Source organism: Salvia miltiorrhiza, chromosome 2, assembly GCF_028751815.1.
Source record: "Salvia miltiorrhiza cultivar Shanhuang (shh) chromosome 2, IMPLAD_Smil_shh, whole genome shotgun sequence".
NCBI lineage: Eukaryota > Viridiplantae > Streptophyta > Magnoliopsida > Lamiales > Lamiaceae > Salvia > Salvia miltiorrhiza.
Window position 1 is genome coordinate 8,708,871 of NC_080388.1, and position 17,678 is coordinate 8,726,548.

The window sequence follows — 17,678 nt, forward strand, 5'->3', positions numbered from 1 at the left end:
CTTTTGCAATCTTGCAGGTCATAACATTGCTCAATGCCGCCGCAAGAAACAGCAGAACAACAACACGGACATCACGAACCCTACAAGCTCGGATCAACCTTCTCTCAAAAACATTCACAACAAAACTTTGGGGAAAGAATGGAAGAAAAATAAAGATATTTCTATCGGTAATTCTTTCGATGCTTTATCTCAAGAGCCTTCCGGAGATGAGGCCGTCAACCAGGAGCCTGTCATTGACAAGGAGAGGACTTCCATTATCAGCGCTGCGGAACATATTAATCACACTAACGCTGACGAGCTTTGTCAGACAGATGGGGCACATAATTTGCCCCAGCGTAAAGAAGGTTTGTCCGGACCTGATTTGCTTGCAGCTGCATGCCGACCCGTTCCTGATTCGAACATCGTACCACATATAATACCCGAAGATGAATTTAATAACAAGAGCACTGAGACAGATATTTTTGCTGATAAGGAGGTGGCCTTGGGAAACATGATGAAAGTGCAGATTTTAGAAACTACATTAACTCAAAATCAAAAGGCAAATAGTGCTAGTGAAAGGCCAGAACAAGAAACAAACTGTCGAACAGATGGTGCAATTAGTCGTACTACAAATGACATGATTGAATCCGTGCCAATCAAACGAGGGCGGGGTAGGCCGCCTAAGCAAACTGTCGAACAGTTGGTGCGCACGGCTTCTCCGACTATCAAAGATCGTCTACGACACAACCAGGCCGCTCCTATTGGGGATCCGGTAGGACAACTTCAGGGGACCACAACGGAATTTAACTCTTTGGTTAAGGAAGCGGTGGATAAAGGCGTCCAAATTTCAGAGTTCCTTATCTATCAAACTTCTTCTGCTGCTGGTAAAAGTATGGACACCGCTTCTTCACGGAAATGGGGTGATTTGGTGGATGATGATTATGATCCTCAGGAGGAGGACGAAAATAGCCACCTTTCTCAATGAATATTCTCTCTTGGAATATTCGTGGTATGACGGACACGGCACGTAATTTGCTTCACAATTACTGTCATGCTCATCATCCTATTATCCTGGGCATTATTGAACCTAAGACTAACTTTCTTCATATTCCGGCCTCCTTCTGGAAATCTATCAATTTGACTCCTTTCCATCAAAATGATCGCACCCCTCATGCTTCCAACATCTGGATTCTAATCGCCACCGGGGTTACCTGCTCGTTGATCATGTCCACGGAGCAGATGGTTATTGTTGACATCTTGTTTTCTAGCTATTCTTTCAGAGTGGCTATTGTTCACGGGAGTTGTAATTATATCACTCGCAGGATTCTTTGGGATGATATCTCTTCTTGTATGGTCCCTCAAATGGTGATTCTTGGAGACTTTAACGCTGTGCTTGGAGCTCATGAGCGGCGTGGACGCCGGCTTCCCAGTCGTATTTCCAGTAGAGATTTTCAAGCTTTCATTGATCGTCATACTCTCATTCAAGCTCCCACCTCTGGGCCTTTTTTTACTTGGACGGACAGGCGCAAATTTCCAATGACTACTGAGTCTGTGCTGGACCGCACTCTTTTCTCCGAGGATTTTGCTGCGCAATGGCACTCTTCTGAGAGCCGGGTTTTGCCTCGTCTTGGCTCTGACCATGCTCCTATTTTGCTTAAATGTTCCACTCCTCCTAATTCCTCTGGCACTCGTCCTTTTCGTTTCCTCAACATGTGGAGTTCTCACTCTGACTTTATTCCAATGGTTCAACGTTCTTGGGCTCCTGTGGTTGATTCGAACTGCCTCATGGTGCGTATGATGCACAAGTTGAAACGTTTGAGGAAGGAACTCAAAATTTGGAATAAATCCACTTTTGGGAATTTCAACACTTCGCTTGAGGAGCTCTATAATAAGCTCTCTTCTCTTCAGACACATATCGATAATGCTGGCTATTCTGAGGAGCTCTTTGATCAAGAAGTTGAACTTGAAGCCTCTATCTCGGTCATGCTCTCTCGGAAAGATGACCTGCTTCGCCAGAAAAGTAGAATTCGATGGCTCCAGGATGGAGATCGAAATACTCAGTTTTATCATAACATGGTGAGAATGAAGCGCGCTAGTCATACCATCAAGCATCTTGAGATTAACGACGTTCTGGTTGATAATAATAACACTTTGGTGTCTCATGTGGAAAACTTTTATAAATCTCTTTTTGCGGCGGATTCGAATCTTGGGGGCGATCTTTCGTGGATTTCTAATTATATCACCAGTAGCCTCACTGTGGACCAGAACTCGGCTTTGGTTACTTGTCCGACTACGACGGAGATCAAAGCGGTGGTCTTTGCTATGGACAAAGATAGCGCTCCCGGCCCGGATGGCTTTGGAGGTAGTTTCTACCGTTCCGCTTGGGACATTATTGAGCATGATTTCTGTTCCGCCATCAGAAGATTCTTCACTCATCATTATCTCCCTTCGGGTCTCAATTCCAATACTCTGAGCCTTCTTCCCAAAAAAGTAGATGCAAAAGTTATCTCTGATTATCGGCCCATCGTTCTTGGCAATTTCTTTTACAAAGTTATTTCCAAGATTCTGGCGATCCGGCTGAATGCTGCTGCTGCCACCATCGTCTCCAACAATCAATTTGGCTTTATTTTGGGACGTTCTATTCATGAGTGTATCACTCTTGCCTCGGAAGGGGCGAACTGCATGGAGAGGTCTTTACACGGCAAAAACATGGCTCTTAAAGTCGACATTCATAAGGCCTTTGATACGCTTAGATGGGATTTTCTTCTGTTCGTGCTTCAAGAGTTTGGCTTCTCCAATATTTTCTGCTCTTGGATCAAAACTATTCTAAGCTCGGCTCGCATCTCTATTAGGTTCAATGGTGCGCTCTATGGCTATTTCGATTGCGGCCGCGGGGTAAGACAAGGAGATCCTTTGTCTCCCATTCTTTTTGCCTTGGCGGAAGATGTTCTTAGCCGTATTTTTCTGGATGCTGCTAATCGGGGTTTAATCACTGGCATGCGTTTCTCGAGATATTTGAGTTTTCCTTCTCATCTGCTTTACGCTGACGATGTCCTCCTGTTCTGTCAGGCATCAAAGCGTAATTGCATTATGATAGACTCGATTCTTCAGCTATATGCCACGGTCTCTGGTCAATACTGCAACAAGCATAAGTCTACTCTTTACTTCGGGAAAGGGGTGTCTCCTGGGCGACGTTCTCGGCTTCAACGGGTTTTGGACTTCAACATTGGCTCCATGCCTTTCACATACTTGGGAGTGCCTATTTTCTCGGGACGACCTTCTTCTGCTAAGCTTCGACCTATCTATGATCGGATTCTTGCCCATTTCCCTAGGTGGCAAGGTGGTCAACTCTCTATGGCGGGCAGGCTCTGCTTAGTCTCTTCTGTTATCAACAGTGCTGCGGTACATAGCATGCTTGTTTATAAATGGCCAGCGAAACTTCTGCATGCTCTTGACAGAGCTTGTAAAGCGTTCATCTGGACTGGGAGTACTCTGAAGAAACCTTCTTTTTCTGTGAGTTGGAACAGAGCTCGTGCTCTGAAGGAACATGGCGGCATTGGAGTCAAATCTTTCTCTGATATCAATAATAGTTTCATGTTTCGGCTTGGTTGGTATATTATGAACATGAACAGCTTCGGCTATCGGCTGCTTCGTCAGAAATATCTCACTCAAACCATGGATTGGCCTTCCAAATGGGCGAGTTCGTCGATTTGGACTGGTGTTAGAAGGACGATTCGGGAGATTGCTTCGAATACCTTCTGCACGATTGGCACTGGAGATACGATTTATTTTTGGAGAGATAATTGGCTCGGATATCGGTTGATCGACAAAATTCAAATTCCGGAGTTCATGACACCTTATTTCTCTCAGAAAATTTCAGACTACTACTTTGATAATAAATGGCACCTCACTTCTAGTTTTATGCAGTCTTTCCCACGCATTTCTCTCGACATCATTTCTACCCCCATTCCTAGACTGGCGGACGACAGATCCTGGATACACTCGGGTTTCGGGAACATTACAGCTGCTTCGGCCTTTGCTCACATTCGACCTCAGTTCCCTAAGGTCGACTGGGGCTCCTGGATTTGGGCCCCTTTTATCCCCGCTAGGCGATCTCTCTTTGTCTGGCGCACTATTGTTGGCAAGCTTCCTACCTTTGATATGAACCGCCTCTTTGGTATTCAGGGGCCGAACCGCTGCACTTTATGCTCGGCAGCGGAAGAGACGATGGATCACGTTCTGTTAAACTGTCCATTCTCGGCTTCTATTTGGGCGGATGTCTTTCGTTGGTTTTTGATTGAGAAACCTTTGCCGTTGGACGTGGGCAGCATGATTCGCTTCTCTATCCACCAGAACAACAGCAAACAAGTTGGCAATTTGTGGAAAGCTGGGGTAGTCTCTCTTCTCTGGAGTCTCTGGTCTCACCGCAACAACGTCATACACAAAAATTTAGCACCTTCGCGCCACTTGATTCTCAAGCAGGTCCGGGTTTTTCTTGGTGAAGCTGCCAACAATTTTGTCCTTGGTACTATGGCCAACTCGGTTTCTGATCTTCTCATTCTTAAGAATATTTCCATCGCTGGACAACCCAGGAAGCCTCTCTCCTATATTTACGTTGCTTGGCACCTTCCACCGCCGTCTTGGATTAAAGTTAATACTGATGGTTCGGTTCGTGAAGGGAGGATTCATGCGGGGGGCGTCTTTAGGAATGCCTTCAATGACGTTCTTGGTTGTTATCATTTCTCAGGCGGCCAGGGGGTTGCGTTCGAAGCAGAGCTTTTAGCTATTATTATTGCGATTGAATCTGTGCATCGTGCCAAATGGGAGAGAGTTTGGTTTGAGTCGGACTCTTCTTACGTTGTTCAGCTTCTTCAGTCGCACTCTGAAACGGTTCCTTGGAGATTCAAGCCTCGGTGGCAGCTTGCTCTCTCCAAACTCCATACTTTCACATGGCGCATTTCCCACATTTTTCGTGAGGGCAACAGATCGGCGGATTTTTTGGCTTCTCAAGCTAGGGAAGAGGGTTTTTGGCCTCATGCCATTGCTGGTTTAAATGATTTTGTCAAGGAGGATGTTTCTATTCCCTATTTTACTCGTTTCGCGTGATTTTTTAATTTTTTTCTTCGTTCTGGATCGGTTTCGAGCCGGGAGGCCTAAGGGTAATGGTTCGGCTGGAATCCTTGAGACCTCCTAACTCAGCTCTCTCAACCTTGATCCTTGACGAGTACTCTTTTTCCTCAACTGTTTTGAGGTTTTAACGAGGCTCGGCCCTTAGTCTGCAGCTTTGTGCTTTCAAGGGTTTTTGGTTTTCCGTTGTTTCTTTTTAATAAAATCTTATTTCAGCAGACAAAATTTATCTATTTTCATGCAATTTTTCCTAAAATAAAATATGAACTTTCATAAGAAAAAAAAATATGACTTTTCACAAGAATATGAATCATTGGTTCAATCCTGATCAAGGACATTTATTGAATTTTATTTTTTAAATAACATGAATAGTGCGATTAGGGATGGCAATTTACCCACGGGTAACGGATATCCGCGAAAATCCGAACCTATTAGGGTGGGTTTGGGTACCATTTGATATCCACGGATAGTTTCGTGGTTGTAATTCACTATCCATTTAGTTCGTGGGTATGAGTTTGGATACTTACTATCCATACCCGCGAAACCCATTTACCCACGAAAAATACCCGCCAATTATCCATCAATTACCCGTGAATTACCCATCAAATATCCACAAAAAATTCCATAAAATATAAGCTTTGAATATATATTTTGAGAAATTGTGGGCTAGCATATTATATCTTAAAATAAGCCCAGACAGAAACTGAACTAATGCCCAAACTCTAATAGTCTAATTTAAATTCGAATTTTGTTGAGCAATTATAGAATTTTGTTGAATTTTACATTTTAGTTGATGAATTTGAATTTAAACATTGTTCTTTGTGGATTTCAACATGTGGATTTGAACTATGTTATTTGTGTTGATTTTTTTTTTCTATTAAATTTGTTGTGAATTTATATTTAAATTTTGTTTTGTGGGTATCCGGCGGATAGTAGGTGGTGGGTATTCGACGGATAGCGGGTGACGGATATCCATCGGATAGCGGGTTCGTGGATACCCGACTGGTAGCGGGTATCCGCGGGTAGCGGGTTTGGATACTATTTGATATCCATGAATAGTTTCGTGGTTAAAAACCACTATTCATTTAGTTCGTGGGTATGGGTATGAATAGTCACTATCCGTACCCGTCGTACCCGATTGCCATCCCTAAGTGCGATCCGATTCAACCCGACTTCCCACCTCGCAGCCCCCAGCCCTTTTTGCGCTTCAACCTCAGCCCTGCCCGAATTTAGATTTTAGCCCCATCTTATATGAGATTGGTCTCATGCAAGATCACTTCTATCTTAAAAGCTTAAATAATTTAAAAGAACTTAACCAATCACCCTTTAAATAAAGATTTTTTTTTTACTTGAATTGGATATTTGGTCAAATGATTAATTGACATAAAATATAGCGATCTTAATTATGCGTCAGTTTAGGAAAGAGTAGTTTGCACGTTTGTCGTGAATGAACATCATTGTGGCGGTTTTCCACGAACTTTTTGTGCTGGATCTTCACCTAATCTTGTAACTATATAGACTCTCCAATTATTATTTACTTGTCTATAAAATAAATGGATAGATTTCACAATATATATAAAATCTTGTGGCGATAAGAAACTCACAAAAATTAAAGACGTAAAAAATCTTGTGGCAATCCATATTCTAAGAAGACCAACTACATCATATGGAACACGAGTCAATTTCTTGCACCAAAATCAATTTACTAATTAATAAAGACTCAATTCTCATCAAAACCTGGGTTGGTTGAATACGAGTTCAAAATCTACCCGTTTGTTTTCTTAATATAGAGAAAAGTCAACCCATGGACATATATTATGCTTAGAATTTTGGATCAATTGCCTCTAAAATCGTGCACTATTAGAAAAAAAAATACTGATAAGGATTGAAATTTTGATCATTAAATTAACAGCCCTAACAATTATTTTTTACTTTTTAACGATCGAAATATATTTTTTATTTTATTTTTAATAAAAATAAAAAAGTTGGTAGTTATTATTTTTTTTTAACGACCGAATTTCAATGGTTAATATTTTTATTTATTTATTATTATTATCTTAACGACTAAAGATTTGTTCGTTAATATTTAAATTTTTTATATTTTTTAAAAGCGATCGTTAATAATAATTTTTTATATATTTGTATATTTTTGTCTTATTTTAAAATCAATAAGAATTTCTTAAACTTTTTTTTAATGATAATATTAACTTTTGAAAAAAAAATAACGATAATATTAATTTTTTTATATTATTTTAAAATTGATCGTTATTTCTTTTGTCTCTCTTCTGTCGTCACCACAAGTTTTAGAATCATTATCGACATATTCTAAGAGTGTGCATGAATGAGACTCTACATTGAATGAGAGTTTAATGAATTGATAGATGCTAATTATATTAATAATACGCATCTTTCATATTGGTGATTTCTTGAAAGATACTTCAAAGTTAATCGTGCTTAACTTAGAGAACTTTCAGGATTGGTGACCCACTGGAAAGTTTACCAAAGCGTATGCGATTATATTCAAAATACTTTAGAATTACTCGTGGGACAAAAAGTTAGGTTGTTATAACTAAAAATAATTTTTTATAAGGGTTTTTTGCAAATAAAATCACGAACAATTTTAAATTTGCAATTTTAATGTGACTTTTTAAGTGTGGCCAATTAAATCATAACCTTTTCAATTTTTGCAATTTCGTCCCCTTAATTTTTTCCGGCCACCGGAGTGATGAGTTGGAGCTTATGTGGATTATTTTTTTCCACGTAATTAATTTCTAACTAAGCTTAAATTGCTGACTAAGACTAAAACAAAATCAAAACCTAATTCTTTTATTTTACTTCTTTTTCGTCTTTTATAACAATATATTTGATGTGTATCTTAAGTTAAAGATTATGACAAGATCTTCAATTTGATTTAAAATTCATTAAATATGAATTTGAAATAAATAATTTATTATAATTTAAAATTTTAAAGTGATAGTTGTTGGGAACCCCATGGAATATCAAGCACCGCCTCCGACGTATTATAGAGAATGGCCATGCAGCTGGCCGGGCTACTGGTGTTTTGCAGGAGGCCGCTCTTAACTCTCCGGTGCCGGCGAAGTTTTTAAATAAAGTACAACATGCTCAATCTGGAGGAGCGACTCTGCAAAACTTTGTGATTCACTCCTCTTCCGATGCTGCCCGTTCCGATGCTGCCCGTGCTATGTCGGCGGTGGCCAATAAGAAGAAATGGGGTGATATGTTGGATGATGAAGATGTTGGGGACGACGATGCTTTTTTAAATTTTTCTTCTTAGCTTTCGTTTCCTTTGTTTTCGACTTCCCGCGGTTCTTTGTGGGGGGGTTTTACGCAGTTTTTGTTTTGCTTTTAGTCGGTTTTTTTGTGTTCCGATACTTTGTTAGAGTCGGTGCTCTCTTTTTCTTTTAATAAAATTTCTATTTCAGCAGATACCAAAATCCTTAGGTTTAATTTGTAATAGACTAGAACTGTTTTGAACTCAAGTGTTAGAGTTCGTTTCTAGTTTAGGTTGCGGTTCTAAAGACTGAAGACTGAAGACTGAAGAACAAAGGACTGAAGACTGAAGTTACCAACTGAAGTATCGGTTGAATATTCAGTTCGGAACTGATTACTTAATGCGTGCTCCGTGGACTCAGTGGACTGATACTGAAGTCAAGTATCAGTTAAACATTCTTCCTCGGACTGAACTTCCAACGTTCAAAGGAAGCTACGTGCTCACATAGTATAGCCGCATTAAATGCAGAGATCTCAGGATCATCCCTCTCTGCAGAGGTCATTCCCATTTGGTGGCTACTTTATCAGAGACATCGCATCTCCTGTTCATCAAGATAGCCGTTCCCACCAAACAAGGAACCTCGAAGATTGAAGCCTCAGCCCAAATTCAAAAAGCTCTCCAACGGAAGAAATCTTGAAGACGTTCTCCGCCAACGGATCTATTCAGGATCTCTTCTATAAGTAGCGCTCGAGGATCAACTTCAATCTTCACCGATTCAACAACATAAGCTGAAGCTCTGCCAAAATTGCTACTCAGCCCAAAGCTTAAACTCCCCAAAGCTTGAATCGAAGAAGAGAATTCCAAAGCCAAAATCAGTCACTGCTGATTACACACATTCTCTTATACCTTAGGCATATATCTGTTTACCCAGAAGCCCAGGTCAAAACTTGCTCCAAAGAACTTGTTCTTTGAAGTATAGTTGGCAAGTTTTTCAAACCTCCTTTCGAAAGAAAGAAATCGAGTGTTTGAGTGAAAAAGGAGTTCAGGAAGGTACTCTGACTCCGTGAGATCCTAGTGCAAGGTCGTGCTAGGAGTGAGAAATCCGACACGAGTGAAGTGTGGGTCTGAAGAGTGGACTCTTCGGTGAAACGGTTGTGTGCACCCGGCAAGCACATGGTTCGGTTTGCAGTGCACCAGTTAAGCACTTGCGGAGTGGATTGTTGGTCTGATCAACCGACCGTGGATGTAGGAAAGTGTTTTCCGAACCACGTAAAAGTCTTTGTGTTATTTACAGCTTTCAGTCTTTACATACTTATCTGTGTTCTTACTTTTGATAAACTGAATACTGAATAACTGCAAAGCGAAACCTAAGACTAACAACGTGCTCAACTGAGGCTATTACGAAACAAAGTTATTTCCGCTGCGTGTGATATCAGTCTGACTGATCTATTTTCTGATAGTCAGGAAGACTTATATCATCTCTGTTTTAGCAAACTCGACTGAAGCCCTTATGTGCATCAGTTAAGTTCTAGCAACTTAACTGATAACTCCTTACTGAAGAGTTTTCAGTATCAGTCGTCAACCCTGTTTGGTCAAAACTATTTTCAGTCAACAGGTGTCGTAGTTTGCGTGTAAAGTTTTGTTTTGATCTCTATCTTGAGATCCCTCTATTTTTAGAGGAAAGAAAAGAAAAATAGCTCATAGGTGTATTCCCCCCCCATACACCTATTCGAGACCCTCCGGACCTAATAATTGGTATCAGAGCAGGTTGTTCGCAAGAACAGTCTATTTCTGACTAGGTTCTAATTGAACTAGATCCTTTTTCTCAAAGGTCTCGAGAAACTTTTCTCTTTCAAGTTGTGCTTGCTATTTGCTCTTATCTGCTGATTATCTGTTGTTGTGGAGACTAACCATGGCAGGTTATCTTCTTTAACTATGTTTAGTATTGAAAAATACGACATATGGAAATTTTGGCTTGAAAGTTTCCTCGTCGCTCAACATTGCCGAATGTGGGAAGTCATCACTAACGGACCAATTATCATCACCGAAATCATAAAAAGGGTTCCTGTTGATCCTTCTCGAGATCCTTTCGATGACGTCCAAATCAAGCAGAAGGTGGACTAGACCACAGAAGAAAGGAAGCAGGATGAGCTTGACAATCTCGCCAAAAGTATCATCTCCAGCACAGTACCCGACAAGCACGTCACAAAGATCATCAAGTGCAAAAGTGCAAAGGAGATGTGGGACATTCTTGAAAGAATGTGTGTTGGCTATGAGGAAATCAAGGAGAATAAGCTATCCATAGCATGTCAGAAGTTCGACTCCTTCCTCATGCTCAAGAATGAATCTGTCGAAGAGATGGAACTTAGATTCAATCAAATCCTGAATGAAGTTCAATCCATCTCGAAGGACAAGTACACTCAACGAGAAATCAACTTGAAGATTCTTCGAGCACTGCCACGAGAAGATTGGCAGATCTACTCAGTCGCTCATCAGAACAAGCCTGGATTCAGTCAGCTCCCAACAAACAAGCTCTTCTCTGATCTTTTGGCAAATGAGTTCGACATCCAGAGAAATCTTGGAATCAAGAAAACCGGAGGATCAGATGAAGACGGCCCTTCAACCTCAAGAGGAGCAGCACTGAAAGCTTCAGCAAGAGAAACCAAGAAGCAAACAAAGGAACCAGCGAAATTCAGGCCAGAGGACTTCTTCAGTCAATATGCTTTGTTGACTGAAAGATTCAACAAGTTGGAGTCCAAATTCTGCAAGTACAGAAGGTTCCACAAGCAACACTACAAAGGAAAGGAAAGAGAAAGCAGCTCCAGACATTCCACTGATCGAAGCGGAGAAAGAAAGTCAGCCGCCTACGGCATCAAAGATATGGAATGCTTTGGATGAAAAAAGAAAGGGCACTTTCGAAGTGAATGCCCTGAACTGACACATTCTGAGCGCAAAGAGTTGAAAGCCAAGAAAGATCACAAGTATGCGAAGAAGAAGGCGATGGTAGCTGACGATGCTGAATCTTCCAAAGACACATCAGAATCATCCGACTTCAACTCGACCAGCTCAGATGATGAGAGTCAAGCCCTGATGGCCAACGAAACTGAAAGCGTGGCTGACAACAGCTACGACAATGGAATGAATGGCTCAGAGGTAAACTCTCACTCAAAAACTCCTTATACTGATTATTCCCTGGTGTATTCAGGAGATCATTCAGGATCTGGAGAAGGCTCAATCGTTGAAGCTGACGAGCTGGATCAGCTCATGACTGATCACTGTCAGTTGAGAAAAATGTTCAAAGATATCCTCAAGCAGAATCAGAAAATGGAAAAGGAGATTAATGATGAACGTGCCAAGAATCATACAGTCATCTACTTTTCGGATGAAACGTGTCTTGATCAACTGATCATGGAGAACAGTCGACTGGAAGAAAAGCCCAGAATCGTAAATTCAGAATGTGATAGAGCATCTCATGAAATCAAGAGACTCAATCACAAACTGGAGGAAACAGTCAAGGACTACATGATGAAATCTCCCATGATGAGCAACTTTCCATCGAAAGGTCTTGTTGAAAGCATCGGAGGAAAGATTGCAGTTGATAAAGGAAAGAGTATCATGATCAACGAGTCAACTGATGCTCCTGAAGACAGCACTTCAGAAGGATCAAGAGATCATGATATGGAAGAACTTCGGAAACACAAACTGATGGCAAGAACGAATGTTCCACTTCCACAAAGCTACAGACGAGCAAAGGAGGCCCCCAACCAGATCATCCTACTAAGAAGATTGGAAAGCAGATTTCAGTCAAAGATCGGGGAAGGAACATCAGGCATCAAGAAGACTCTTCCTCATCAGTCCAGGGGGAAGAACACCAACATCAGTCAGAAACTGAAACCAGTTCAGTTCCGAAGAGAAGAACATCCTTGGAGACAAAGCTGTAACAAATCCAGACAAGGCAAAAATCATCAACAACAACATGCGACTGGATATCCAAAGACTTATACTGCTCAACATAAGTCAAGTCTCCATCAGTCAAGGATGACCCAAGTATCTCAAGGCAGATACCTTGTAGAGCACAGAAGACCTCAACCCCTCATCAGAAAGAACTCCTACAAGAGTGAGGCCTTCAGAAGAAAAGCTCAACAGAAGAATGCTCATGTTCCAACCTAAGCTACGACTACTTCAATCAGACGACTAGAAAAGTGCAAGAGATCAGCACGACCAGTTCTGAAGCAGATATGGGTTCCAAAGAGAACTCGAACTAACATTGAAGGACCCAAATCTTGATTGGGTACCTAAATTGACTCTTCCTTGCAGGTCAAATGAAGAAAATCTAAAAAGAATGAAGAAGTCAAGGCTTCAATCAGAACGTGGTATCTTGATAGCGGCTGTTCGAAGCACATGACGGGCTACAAAGAATATCTAACTTAGTATGTTGAGAAAGCTGGATCCAAAGTTGCATTCGGAGACAACTCAATCGGAGAAACAAAAGGCTATGGTGTGCTCGACATGGGTAACGCCAGTATCAGTAATGTTAGCTTTGTTTCTGGTCTTAAACATAATTTGTTGTCTGTGAGTCAATTTTGTGACAGCGGTTTCACAGTGAAAATCAAAAAGGATGAATTCACTGTCAGAAACAATCAAAGAAAGGTGGTTCTGAAAGGTTTCAAACAAGGGAGTCTCTATGTTGTCTCATGGGAAGACAGCCCTCCAGAAACGTGTCTCATCAGCAAGAGCAGCTCAGAGCTCAACTGGCTGTGGCACAGGAGACTCAACCGTCTCAACTTCAAGACGATCAACAAGCTTGCTAAACATCAGTTGGTAGAAGGCCTGCCTTCTATTGTATTCCAGAAGAAGCAAGAATGTGAAGCATGTCAAAGAGGAAAGCAGACAAGAACATCATTCAAGTCAAAGTCAGGACACTCCTCTGGAAGGATTCTTCAACTACTTCACATGGATCTGTTTGGCCCTATCTCTCCCAGAAGCTACAATGGCAGAAAGTACACCTTAGTTGTCGTGGATGATTTCTCACGATATACTTAGGTCATCTTTCTCTACAGCAAGAAGGAGACACTGATGGAATTGCCAAAACTGCTGAGAAGGCTAAGCGTTGAAAAGGAAATCAACATCATCAGCATCAGCATCAGATCATATCGTGGGACAGAGTTCCTCAATACTGTCATCCGTGAGTATTGTGAGGAACATGGAATCAGTCATCAAACTTCTGCAGCGAGGACTCCTCAACAGAACGGGGTTGCAGAAAGAAGAAACATGTCTTTAAAGGAAGCAACAAGGACAATGCTAGCCGAATCAAAACTCCCCTTGAAGTTTTGGGCCAAAGCAGTCAACAACGCATGCTACACACAAAATCGCTCCTTCCTTACCCAAAGACATGGAAAAACTCCATACGAGATATGGAAGAACATAAAGCCTTCAATCTCTTATTTTCATGCTTTCGGTTCTGAGTGTTTCATCCACAACAATGATAAGAGGAGATTAAACACTTTTGATAGCAAGGCTGATCCAGGAATTTTTCTTGGATATTATGGAACTGAACAATCCAGCAAAGCCTATCGAGTGTTTAATTCTCAAACTCTCTGTGTTGAAGAAACACCTCATGTTGTCTTTGATGAGTCTGCTGATGAATTCAGGAAACATGAAACAGAGAATGCTGAAGTTTCCAGAACTGCAAAACAGGACACCGAACCTTCTACAGTCCTGGTGTGGGGACTCGAAAAAGATAAAGATACTAAAAAGCTTCAGTATCAGAAGATCAGTCAGAGGTCAGAAGTTCAGACTGGAGCCAATGCAGATGGCATCAGTCAAGGGAGAACTCCTATTGATGAGGAAAGAGCTGAACCAGCCGAAGAAGATCCAACTCATCTCTCACCAGTTCAGAACAATGCTCAACACCTCAGAACCATTCTGACTGAAGAACTTCCTCCATCACCAGAAGAGATCAAGAAGTATCAAAGATGGTTTGAACTCCATTCAAAGGAAAACATCATTGGACAACCATCAGACGGTGTCAAGACTCGAAGATCAATGTCCAACCTCGTCTTTGATATTTACCAGAACTGCATCAACGAAGATAAGAATTTTAGCTGTTTCTTATCATCCACAGAGCCCAAGGATATTGAAGAAGCTCTGAAGTCTACTGAATGGGTCATTGCAATGCAAGAAGAGCTAAATGAATGTTGGATTTGTATACTGAAAGCAAGAACGTTTTATGCTTGTATACAATGTTTCCTAAGTTCACTATCTAATCTCCTATCTGATTGTGTTCATGATTGCATATATATGTTCTTTATCTCTATATAAGTAGATTATATGGTGTGTTGTAGATCACAGAAGACCATATAATTAGAATAACCTTAAGAGATATAATATGATCACAGCCGAAATAACTCTAGGACAAGTTATTGGTTTAGGCTGCAGTATAGATGGAAGTAGTTTGTCTTGGCTACTTGTCTATACTGGTACGTCATTACGTATTGATAGGACCACAGTTTGAGATGTATTCTTCTATCTGACTTAAGTGAAGAATCAAGATCTCGGTGACTTATAAATCTTAATACTAATAAGTATTCAGATATATATATTAATTCGTATATCACTTTGACTTACTATGGGTGAAAGTTATATACTAACTCGAGTACTCTGTATCTTGGGTGATAGCGGTTAATATATGATATTTGATCATCTGTATTAGTACCCGTATCCGGTATAGGATAATGACATCCCCTTAAGGAGCTCAATAAGGTTTATTACGCTAAACCCTGCAGGTTGATTAAGTTCAGGCGTAATAATAAAGTTTGAGTGGTACTGCTTAAGGAATTATTAAGAGATTAATTAATTTAAGTTGTCAGATCTCTAATTAATTAATGGATGTCGGATATTTTAAATACGGAGATTTAATAAGTCTAAATACAAGCCCCCCGACTCATCACCGGCAATAAAGGGGTAAGTCAGTATCGGTTCTCTAGTGGAATGAACTGATATTTATAAATTAATTATGGTCTGGGCTGACCATAGATAAATTAATTTATTTGAGGCCCATCTTTATTCCTTGTATCTGGTCCCTGGACTGGCCCAAAGACTCCTAGCCCTAGTATAGAGAGAACACGCCTCTTACATTATTTCTGGCGCCTTCTACGTATTTAATTCTATTAAATACAGCTGTCAGCTCTCAGGAAAACAGACTGATAAAAATTAGGGTTTTGAGAGCTGTGGGAGGCGCAGGAAAAACGTGTGGAGCATTCTCTCTTGGGACTTTCATAGATCGTTGTCCATCCAACGGTGAAAGCTGAGCGGGATACAGTTCAGAAGATCTGAGCTGGAGTCAGATTTTCGCAGGAAACCATGTTCTGGCAGTCTCCGTAAAACGGCCATAACTTCCTCCACAGAACTCCGATTCAGACGAATCAGGCGGCCACGGAAAGATCTCTCGAAGACGAAGAAGTCGTATTTCTGGGCGAAATACGATTTGAGGACGTTTGAGCCTTCAAACGAAGGCTTGAAGCTGACTGACCTGTTCAGCGACAGATTGACGAATTCTTAGGAATTCTTCAGGTATTTTCTAACTCCAACGTGCAGTTGTTAAATTCATAGGAGCATGTTAGGATTAATCGTTGTATGATAAATTAATAATAATCCAAGAAACGATCATCGGGCAAAGTGGAACGTTAATTCAATTTAATATTCCTTCAATTGGTATCAGAGCCCAGGATTAATTTCTTGGCTCTATTATTAATTTATGTACGATTAATAATGTGCGTTGTTTTACTGCTGCTGTTCTTCGTGGTTTGTTGATTCGTGGAATACGTCGTTTTGACGTTGTAATCGTTTTTCACCACGAGAAAATCCGTGGTTAGATTAGGTTTTCAATTTGTTTTTTGTTTTTCCGTTGTAATCTGTAAAAATTGAAAATCGAGACGAAGACGACGACGAATCAACATCGAATGGACGGAGGTTGGAGAGTCGGAGGCAGGGCGGGCTGTACGCCGGGCTGCCGCTGCACGCCGGGAGGCTGCTGCTGCACGCCGGGCAGTGCGCCGGGCTGCTGCTGCTGCACGCCGGGAGGCTGCTGCTGCACGCCGGGCAGGGCGCCGGGCTGCTGCTGCTGCACGCCGGGGCTGCGCGCCGGGCTGCTGCTGCCGAGCGCCGGGGCGGCTGCTGTGGGAGGTGGCAGCTGCGTTTTGTCAAACCCTAGGGGGCCCAAACCCTAGTTTTCAAAGACGGGCCTGTTTGAAGCGTTTCGGGCCGAGTTTACGTTTTTGAGCTTTTTCTTTTCTGTTCTTTGTAATAGATTAGAAATATGGGGTTCCACGAATGGGTCACGAAGAACTTTATTTTTTTAATTCTGTTCTTTGCATGTCGTGGTGTTAATCCCTTATGCTCTTTACCTGCTTTTGCACGTCTTTGCTTGTTAATATTTGTTTATTAATTGCGCTTAGACGAGCATGATAGTAGGTTTATCGTTTTCCTAAATATGTTTTAGAATTCTGCGAGCATGTTTTACATGTTGCGTTCTAGATGAGCATGTTTAGGATTATGTGTTGAGCATGATCAAACCTTTTGAAAGAAAAAAAAAAGACTAAGCTTAATAATTTTATGGATGATTAAAAATTATTTAGATTTCCACAAGCGGTCTCTAGACAAAGTGATTAGCAATATGAGTAACGGTCCACCCCACGTGGCTTACTTCATGTTTGTTCTTTCATAAGTTTGTCAGATGAGGTTTCTATAAAAATATTTAAATCCATTAAAGTAGTGGGAGTTATGCAGTAACGGTCCACCCCACGTGGCTTACTCGTATAATTTTTCACGAGTACTTTAGATGATGGAATTAAATAAGATAACTAAGAAATTAAATTGAATGCGACATGGTCCGAGTGAGTATGTCAAATTCAAGAATTTAATTTCAAAGTTAAATTGTGGTTATTTCTTATTAATTTTTATTCTTAAAATTATGTAGACCTCCACATGCGGTCTCTAGACAAAGTGATTAGCAATGTGAGTAAACGTCCACCCAACGTGGCTTACTTCATATTTGTTTCTCATAAGTTTGTCAGAAGAGGTTTCTATAAAAATATTTAAACCATTGAAGTAGTGGGAGTTATGCAGTAAACGTCCACCCAACGTGGCTTACTTGTGTAATTTTCACAAGTACTTTGGAGAATGGAATTAAATAAGATAACCAAGAAAATTAAATTGAAAGCGGCATGGTCCGAGTGAGTATGCTAATTTCGAGAATTTAATTTTCAAGGTTAAAATGTGGTCATTGTTTAGATATCATATCAAGTACAATGTACAACTCCCAAAGGAGTCCCTTCTTGAT

The 17,678-nt window shown here is 40.9% G+C and overlaps 1 protein-coding gene across 1 annotated transcript; it reads left to right on the forward strand.

Moving 5' to 3' along the window:
• Positions 1–990: 990 nt before the first annotated feature.
• Positions 991–13,452, forward strand: LOC131007957 (uncharacterized). Its single transcript, XM_057934867.1, has 4 exons — positions 991–4,869; positions 10,910–11,051; positions 11,544–11,782; positions 13,399–13,452. The coding sequence occupies exons 1-4, from the start codon at positions 991–993 to the stop codon at positions 13,450–13,452; spliced, it is 4,314 nt and encodes a 1,437-aa protein (XP_057790850.1).
• The last annotated feature ends 4,226 nt before the right edge of the window (positions 13,453–17,678 follow it).

Coding starts and splice junctions, on each gene's coding strand:
- LOC131007957 (XM_057934867.1), top strand. CDS start 991: ATGACGGACACGGCACGTAATTTGCTTCACAATTACTGTCATGCTCAT. Junction 11,052..11,543: donor CAGGCCAGAGGACTTCTTCA/GTCAATATGCTT, acceptor TGGTGTATTCAG/GAGATCATTCAGGATCTGGA. Junction 11,783..13,398: donor TGGAAGAAAAGCCCAGAATC/GTAAATTCAGAA, acceptor CTTTCTCTACAG/CAAGAAGGAGACACTGATGG.